The following is a 9,627-nucleotide window of genomic DNA, read 5'->3' on the forward strand; positions in this document are numbered from 1 at the left end:
TAGGCTGGCACATCTTGAAGTAAGACACCATTTGTCAGAACCCCCAGGGAGATGGGTCTGTGTCACCCAGACTCCTGACAGCGAATGGCTCCTGGATGGCTTCACTGAGATGTTTCCCATATGCCAAAAAAGTGAGCTTCCCCTCACACATCCTTCTTCCTTGCTTCCCATCTTGGGTGTTGGCCTCCGTGTTCTTGTGATATCCCAGACTGACATTCTGGGTGTCAGAGCATAGGAGGCCCTTCGAACCTTCTTTTTCAGCATCCCCATGCAGTGCCCCTGTGGTCGGCTGCACCCTGCTTATCACTCAGGTCTCAGCTGGGATATCACCTCTTGAGTCTTTGCTGACCCACAAGCCTGGGTGTTCCTGGAGCCCCCACACATCCCCGCCATTGTCCTAATTGCACTGAAGCATGGTTGCCCGATCATTTCTCTGCCTCTCCCACTAGACTTCAGGGTCCTTGTAAGCAAGGCCTGGAGCTTGTTCATCTTTGATTAATACCAGTGCAGGCATAGGGCATGCCTGCAGTAGCTGGTCAATAAATATTTTAGGCCCAAGAGTACTTGAGGCTGTAGAGCATAGTGGTCACAATGCTTTCGGACCTGAGGCCTGGGTTCAGACCCTGCTGTTTGTGTGATCTTAGGGTGGGTTCCTTTACTTCTTGATCCTCAATTTTTTCACTAATAAGATGGGGACAGTAACTACTTTATAGGCTGTGATAATGAAATGCAGTATTCCACGCAAAAATGCCTAGGGCGATGTGTGACACACAGTGTTCTGTGTTTCATAGTATATGATGATGATGATGATGATGATGATTGATGATGATGCAGATGCAATTATCCTTAATGGAAAGGAGAAGGCACTAAGAAAAAGTTGTAAGGAGAAATCAGGCATGTTGAGTGCCTGCATAGCAAGTGGGGAGTTGGTTGGGAACCGAGGTTTCTAGCCAGGGCAGTGAAAATTTAGGAGCAGATGGGATTACTCTGGGAGAGAATAAACAGGGAGGGAAAAATGGGTCAGGGGAATTGAAGACAGAACCTTGAGGAATCGTACATCTGAGGGTTAAGAGGAGTCAACAGGAAAGAATCATAAGTAGGAGACTGTGCACAGCTCATCTGATGCCAGGGGTCAGAGTTTCAAAAGGTAGGCAAGGGCACTGTGTTGGGCAAAAGGTCTAGAGAAGACTAGGAGAGCCAGCTAGAATCTGCTAAGTGGGAGAGCAGTAGTGCCCTTGGGGAAAAGCCTTTTCAGCAGAGTCAGGAAGAAAGGCCACATTCACAAGAGGTTAGAGATGGCCGGGTCAGTCTGGTTCTTGTATTATGTGTGTTTGTATAATGCAGATTCATGTGTGGGTAAATAGATGTCGGTATCACATGGAAATCGCGTTGGTTCACAAAGCATGTTAATGTTTTGTATCACTGGTTGATAGCAGAGTACTGTAGCACAGCTGAATGTAGCCACTTCTAAGGGTACGGGGAGGCCTGGCACCCTGTCTTCCTGAGTCTTGCGCTGGGTTGTTTGGCGCCTGCTCTGTGTGGAAGGGCCTCGGGGGCGGTCCTCGCCTGTCTTTGTGAATGTTCACTCAGCAGCTGCGACCCCCCATTCACCCTTTCCATCATGCTTAACCCCCCACCTTATTTAAGGTGAAGAGTCATGTCTACTGGAGTGTTTCTTTACTAGGAATTTAATATGTATTTTTTAATTCAGTGTTTTTTGGTATGATTATTGTTTTTGTTAGTGCTTGGAGTTAAGTTTTTAATTTCTTCCCTAACCCTGCTTCTCCGGTAGACCTTGTTGTTTTTAGTTTGAGCTTATGAAGCGTTAGTTTTTAGCAATATGTATATCCACTTATAGACGACATCACCTGACTCCTTTTCTTAAAGTTGAACAATACCAGGAGGATCAGGGTCTATGGAAGGCTTTCTCAAGGATCAGCAGACCTGCTGATGCTTGGCTGCAACTTGGTCTAAGTCAAGTTTCCCTGTGGTGACTATTTTCCTACATGTTCTTCATTATGTATTTGGGTGTTTATCATTTTGCGTTTTTATCCTCTCTCTGATCTTTTGCTGCAGTCTGAACAAGCATCCGAGGCTGAGTTACATCCGCAGCTGAACAGAGCCCCGTCACAAGCTGCAGAGAGTAGTCCAACAAAGAAGGTATGGCCAGCACGAGGGTGCCACAATCATGGCATCACGAGCCCGCCCCTGGGCTTTTTGCCTCTGTTAGCGCATCTACTGTTTTAAGGTTCTCATGTCCTGACATAAATGTTAATGACCCAGATTTTCTAGAATTTGGGTTCTTTGTGGAGATGGGTCCTGATGGTTCCTGGGCTGGACCTTGATGTTGCTGCCAGTCTGTACGTACTTCCCTCTTCAACCTCCCAACTAAATATGGCGACCTTGCTTTTGTCAAGATCAAAGAGTGCGATGGAGAGGGGCAGATGTCTTTAGCAGAATCTAGCACACTGCTAAGCTTCTTGGGGGTGTGGTAGTACCCCTACCTATGTCTTTGTGCTGTGGTCTCCTGTGCATCCCAGCATCTTCACCTCAGCCCACCTGTGTCACTGAGTCATTTACTCAGTATGCACCACTCACTCACTGTCCTGTCCTCTCATCTTCTCATCCTCTTCTTGTCCTTCCCCATTTTCTCAGGCCCTTCTCTCATGACAGAGAGCAGGCCCTGGGCTTGGGAAAACGGGTGAGGCAGAGGCCTCTGTCTCCTTCCAGGAGGTCAACTGTCTCCTTCCAGAAGACACTGTGACCCTTGAGCTTGACTTCACGTAGGAATTGGGGGGAGGAGAATGCTGAGCATTATGACTAAGACTGTTAGAGAACTTATAACTAATTCAAAAAGCCCCAAAATGAGGCAAGAGCGAATTTTGTCTTCAGTTAGAAAAGGCTCCGTGGTGTGAGCCGCACACAGAATTTTAAAAAGAAAAGAAAGGAAGAAGGGTAAGCAATTGGATTCTGATTCCTGTGTCCTTCCAGATGACAAAAAGAGGTAATATGCTGCAAGCATGAAAAAAAGAAGAAAGGCCATTGGAATCTGATGTCTGTGTCCCTCCCATTCTTACCGAGCCACGAATCAGCCACATATCCTCACGTGTGGAGTTGGGACACAGCCCAAGCCTGACCTGGGGAATGGCCTGAGAGAAACATACGGCATTGGCATGAGTTGGGGAGCATTTAACTTTTTAACTTTCTGTTTTTGTTTTTTTTTTTAATCCGCAGGACATAACATATTCTCAGCCCCCATCAAAGCCCATCCGTAGGAAATTACGACCTGAAAATCAAGCTACAGAAAACCAAGAGCCTTCTACCACCATTGGCGGGCCAGCTTCTGTAACAACCATGAAGCCCCATCCAACAGTTCAGAAGTAAGTAGGACAGACAAGTGTGAGCAGGGTTGGAGACTGTTTCAAATCTCTGTATGTATATAAGTGGAGATATGTTTACATTTACACTCACACCCATAAAAACTTGGATTTTATGGTTGTTTTTTCAACTTACTCATCTCTGTGATGGGATTACAGTTTCCCGGTCACATAGAAATAGGCTTTCTAAGCTACAAGACTTATCCTAACCCAAGGGACAAGCAAGGACAAGGACAAGGCTGTGATGTGTTTCGGTTTGGTTTGATTTCCTTTTTTTTCCCCTCCATCCTCTTCCTCTGCTTCCTATTCCTCTTCCTTGTGCTGGCCTACATTTTCCTGGGAGGAAGACAGTAATACAAATGGCAGTTTTCCTTCTTTGCCTGTCTTACTTCGTGTTCCCCTGGGGCAGCTGGTTAGCTTCACGACCCTCAGACTCAACTTTCAGTAGATGTGGCATGTGATTAAAAAGTTTTCTAAATTAATTTTTAATTATAATCGACATACAGTATTAGTTTCAGGTGTACAACATAGTGATTCAACATTTATATTCCTTACAAGGTGATCACCGCGAAAAGTGTAGTACCTATCGGTCATCGTACATTGTTATTACGATGTTATTGCCTATTCTCTGTGCTGTACTCTACATCCCAATGATATTTTTAATCCCCATGAAGAGTTTCTGTTGTCAATCATCTCAGCAGAGAATGGTCACCTGCAGAGCGTGCAACATATCTGTCTAACCAGCTGTAAACAGACATCGGAGGGAGGGCAGGGGCCCCTGTGCACGTGGCCAGGGACTGAGAGAACAATGCTCTGGACAAGCCATCTTTCTCTAGAAGGCTTTGGCTTTAAGGAGAGCTGTCACTTGCCTCAGTTTCCTTACCATGAAATTGAGCAAGATTTTAAAGGCAAAAACCTGCTGTGCGTGACTTCAAGTGAGCCCGAGTGGTCACTAATGTATATGCTCAAGATATGTCACGACACTGCTCTAGAGGCCTTGTAGATCTCCATACCGCTTACACTGTGATGGAAAGAAAAGCAACAGGTTCTGTGGGCACAACTCGCCTTTGAAGCCAAAGCCCTATTCTGGATCTATGCAGCACTCTTCTCCAGAGGCTGGTTATGGTTTTCATTTTTCTCAATGGACAGTTCTCTAATGCTGTCAGTGCATAAAGGAAGTACATTTTTGTCCTTAATGGTCACTGAGAGCTTTGACTGTCTTCCAGCCACCCCCATGCTTAGGGGATGAATGTCTGTCAGGGACAAAGATGGCTAAACTCTTCATGTTCTACTCCAGCTTTCCACTTTAATCTCTGCTTCACATTAATATGCGTTAGTTAGTGGTGGCTACAGTATCCTCCAAAATGGATCGGCAGGGCAGCTGGTGGAGTTCACGCACAGATTTTTTTCATTTTCTTCATCTATTTTTTAAAACAGCTTTATGAATATATGAGTCACATAGCATATAATTCACTCCTTTAAGCATACAATTCATTGCTTTTTAGTATATTCACAAAGTCATGCAACCATCAATCACCATGGTCTCAGTTTCAAACATTTTCATCACCCCAAAAACAAATTCCATGTCCATTAGCAGTCACTTTCCATTCCTCCCCTCACCCAAGCTCCAGGCAACTGCTAATCTACCTTCTGTCTTTATAGATTTTTCTGTTCTAGCAATTTCATGTAAATGGAATCATATATGTGGTCTTTTGTGACTGGCTTCTTTCATTTAGCATAATATTTTCAAGGTTCATCCATGTTATAGTGTGAATCAGAACTTAGTTCTTTTTCATTGCTAAATAATGTTTCGTTGTATGGATGGACCACATTTTATTCATCCATTCATCCAGATGGCCGTTTGGGTTTCTACTTTTCAGTTATTAATAATAATACTGCTATACTCTGTGTGTGCAAGTTTTTTCATGGACTTAGGTTTTCATTTGTCTTGGGTATATATACCTAGGAGTGGAATTGCTGGATCATAAGCTAAGTCTATGTTTTACAGTTTGAGGACCTGCCAAACTGTTTTCCACAGTGGCTGCAGCATTTTACAATCCTGCCAGTAATGTGTGAGAGTTCTAATTTCTCCTCTTCCTTGTCAACACTTGTTATTACCTGGTTTTTAAAATTATAGCCATCCTAGTGTGTGCGAAGTGGTATCTCACTGTGTTTTTGATTTACACTTTCCTAATGACTAATGAGCATCTTTTCATGAGCTTATTGGCCATTTGTAAATCTTCTTTGGAGAAATGTCTATTCAGATTCTTTGCCCATTTTTACTTGGATTATTTATTTTTGAGTTACGAGTTCTTTACATATTCTGGATAAAAGTCCTTTATCAGATATATGATTTACAGTTATTTTCTTCCTTTCTTCAGGTTGTCTTTTCATTTTCTTGATGGTATCACTTATAGCAAAAAGATTTTTTTTAATTTGATGAAGTCCAATTTAATTTTTTCTTTTGTCACTTGTGCTTTTGGTGTCATATATAGGAAACCATTGCCTAACCCAAGTTCATGAAGATTTGTTCCTTTGTTTGCTTCTAAAAGTTTTAGGTCTTAGATTGAAGTCTATGGTCAATTTTGAGTTCGTTTTCGTGAATAGTATAAGGAATGGCTCCAACTTCATTCTTTTGCATATGGATATCCAGTTGTCCCAGCACCATTTGTTGAAAGGGATATTTTATCTGCCTGTTCAGTGACTGTCCCTCACCATGGTACTCTCTCACTAGTTAAGTAACCACATGGTGTCAGGTTGAGGGACTAGCACTCACCAGCAACACAAATTGTACCATAAATGGCCAGGATTTAAGCTTTGGGGTCAGGGAACTTCATACAACTTAGTTTAGTTCCCAGTTTACTTTGGAGTGATAAGAAGTGACTTAGCATTCATAATTTTTTAAGCTCTGACATTCAGCCAGCCAAATGATGGTTAGTCTTCATAGTCCTTTCTCAACTACAGTTCTGGGAAAGAGTTAAGCTCTGCTGTCCTTAGACATCCATTGTCTATAATAAGTCAACCTCTCTCCTATTCATTTGGAGTGGTCTTTACTATGTATTATCTTTGGGAAAATTGAAAAAAGTTTTAAATCTTTTTCTTAATTCTCTAACACTGGTTTAAAAAGGCTAAAAAATAGATTAGTTGCAAAATGGTCATCAGCTCTTTGGGAAATGAATATCAGAACTGACGTATTATAAGAAACAAATTCTCCTTCAGATATCATCATTGTCTGCTCCACTTACGGCAAAAGAGTTAATAAAATATTCTCTCCAAGTAAGCTACTGAGTCCAGGTGATAAGTAACAAACAGCTCTCAGACTGTGTCATCATTAACAAGCTGCCCATAAAGACAAAAGTGGGTTTTCTTTAAAACAATTTGACTCAGTTGGTTTTCCCTCACTTCTCATATACCTGCTTTGGATGGACTTTGGGATACTAGAGTTGTTTGAGCAGTTTGGCGACCGAGGCTGATGTATAATAGTACTATGATTGAACTTATGCCAACCTCCATGGCCTCTGCTCTTCTCTGTAACCCCGGGGAGGTGTCCTGTACTGCCCCAGCGCATGCCCAACAGCCAGTGTCTACTCACCTGCATGACGTCCTCCTTGTGGTTGGGATTCTGTTTCCCTTCCTGCCCACATTTGGCAGTACTGGAATGCCTGCGGGGTTGATGATTGGCATTTATAATGAAAACCTACCATTTCCAACTAGACAAAAGGCAATACAAGCTTAGTTCTTAGAAGCTGTACTCAGAATTCCTTGGAGAAATCAGGGCCCAAGGTGAGAATTAAGACTTTTCTCATCTAGCGACCCCAGTTTATATTCTTTCAAATATTGGTTCAGCTGCTTGAACAAAAACCAGGCAACAGTTGCTCAAATAACATAGAAATAGACTTCTATGTAAATGTCTGAGTTGGTGGGTGATCCAGAAGCATAGGGTAGCTCTGTCAAGGAACCCAGGTACCTTCTGTCTCCATGTTCTAGATCCCTGTAGGGGTTGCCTTTATCCATATGGTTGAAGATGGCTCCACATGAATATGGTCATGTTTCAGGCCCCAAAAAGCGATAAGGAGCAATTGGAGAGAAAACATTACTTTCAAGAGCATGACTCAAAAGTGGCACACATCACTTCTCTCTGATCCCTTTGGCCCAAACTTTGTCATGTGGCCTCACGTACCTACAAGTAAGACAGAGAAAAGTAGTCTCCAGTTGGATGGCCATGTGCCTAGCTCAAACTAAGAATGATGATATACGACCGCAAACAAGAATAGGTTTCGGAGGGTAGTCTGCCCCAAGACCTTGAGTGGACGGTGCCGCACAGTGCTGCAGTTCCAAATTGATAGCACACCACGCAGTAGAGCCGGGCAAAATTAATGTCTGCTGAACTGTTACTCCTTCATCTTCCTCTTTGGAAACCAGGCTGATTAGATCCCAGCCTAGAACAGTGAGTAACAATATTAGGAGAATCTGAATAGATAAACTATAGAAGCAGCTCATCAGAGGGTGAGACAAGTTAGCCTTTGCTGAACCCTTGAGAGGTAGTCTGGACCTGATCATGTCTTTGCATTATTTACGGCTCCTTTGGTTGCAAATAATAAAAAGCAAATTTAGGTACAAAGACTGTACTCTTTATTATAAAGATACAGGGCTGACTCATGGAAACTGGTGGCAGGAATGGATTGGAAGAAAGGATTGCAAACCTTTTAGAGCTCCTCCTGATTCTTCTCCATTTTCTTAAGAGTGGTTTTTTTCATTTTTATCTGTGAAGACTTCTCAACCTTCTTCAGCTCCAGAGATTACATTCTCCCTGTGCAGGGCCCAGACTAAATTGAACTCTTAGCCATAACTCACATCCCTAGGAGTGGGAATCTGGTCAGCGCAGCATGGGGTCAGTGTCCATTCAAGTGTGAAAATAGAGGAGAGGGCTTATTAAGACAAATGGGACTGCCTGCCAGGGGCCCATCCCTGTGGAGGAGGGAGAAGGGGATAGAGACAGATCCCAGAGAAGGGGGAAACTTTTATAAGCTGGGCACACATAGTGTGGTAGTCATTTAAGGAGGGGCATCCAGTTCTGATCAAGAGGTCCTGTGAATTTTCATCAAGTTTCTCCCAATGATTACATTTTACCTCACCAATATAACATCAAAACCAGGGAATTGACATTGGGACAGTGTATGTGTATACAGTTGACCCTTGAACAACATGGCGGTTAGGGGAACTGACCCCCGGGCAGTCAAAAATCCACATATAATTTTTCACTCTCCCAAAACTTAGTTGTTCCTTGGTATCTGCAGGGGATTGGTTCCAGGACACCCTCTGCAGATACCAAAATGCACAGATGCTCCAGTCTCGTATAAAATGGGTCAATAAATGCATATGGTTGGACCTCTGCATCTGTGGACTGCCAACCACAGATCAAAAACAGTACAGGTATTTCTTATTGGAAAAAAATCTGTGTATAAGTGGACCTGTGCAGTTCAAACCTGTGTTATTGAAGGGTCTTTGGTAGTTGTATGCTATTTTTCACAGGTGTAGCGTCTTGTAACCACCAAGGTAATCAAGATGCAGGAGTCCCACCTACCTTCTCTTCTCCACGATTCCTTACTGCTGGCAACCACTGATCTGTTTTCCATCTCTATAATTTTGTCATTATGAGAATGTGATATAAATAGAATCACAAAGTATGTGAGTTTGGCTTTTTTCACTTGGCATAATGCCCTTGACATTTTCATCCCAGTTGTTATGTATCTTAGTACTACTAAGCAGCATTCTATGGCATGGATGCACCACGGTCTGTTTAGCCATTCATCTGTTTAGAGACATTTTGGTTGTGTGTTACAAATAAAACTGTATTACAAATAAAACTGCTGTGAGCATCTGCGTACAGGTTCTTGTGTATACATAAGTTTTCATTTCTCTGGGATAAATGTCCAAGAGTGTGATTGTTGGATTGTATGGTAAGTGTAGGTTTGTTTTTTAAAGAAACTGCCACGTTGTTTTCCAAAATAGTTGTACCATTTTATCTTCCCACCAGGAATGTATGAGAGATTTGGTTTATGCACATCCTTACCAGCATTTGGTATTGTCACTATTTTTTTTTTTGGAATAAAAAAGATGGCCACATTTTATTTATAAAGATTATTTGAGCTCCTACATGCCCTCAAACCATGACGTCCAGTATCTCCCCTTCGAAGCCCATAACTGTCCCCACATCCCTTCAGATTTACAAAGGACTCTGGAGTCTTTG

The 9,627-nt window shown here is 42.7% G+C and overlaps 1 protein-coding gene across 1 annotated transcript in view; it reads left to right on the plus strand.

The window, feature by feature from the left end:
* REPS2 (RALBP1 associated Eps domain containing 2) overlaps window positions 1–9,627 on the plus strand; it is a 183,319-nt gene that overhangs the window by 155,888 nt on the left and 17,804 nt on the right. Inside the window, exons 15-16 of the mRNA XM_011362988.2 lie at window positions 2,077–2,160; window positions 3,235–3,380. Coding sequence (XP_011361290.1) covers window positions 2,077–2,160; window positions 3,235–3,380 — 230 coding nt within the window. The remainder of the gene's footprint in view (window positions 1–2,076; window positions 2,161–3,234; window positions 3,381–9,627) is intronic.

Source organism: Pteropus vampyrus, unplaced genomic scaffold (assembly GCF_000151845.1).
Source record: "Pteropus vampyrus isolate Shadow unplaced genomic scaffold, Pvam_2.0 Scaffold81, whole genome shotgun sequence".
Lineage (NCBI taxonomy): Eukaryota > Metazoa > Chordata > Mammalia > Chiroptera > Pteropodidae > Pteropus > Pteropus vampyrus.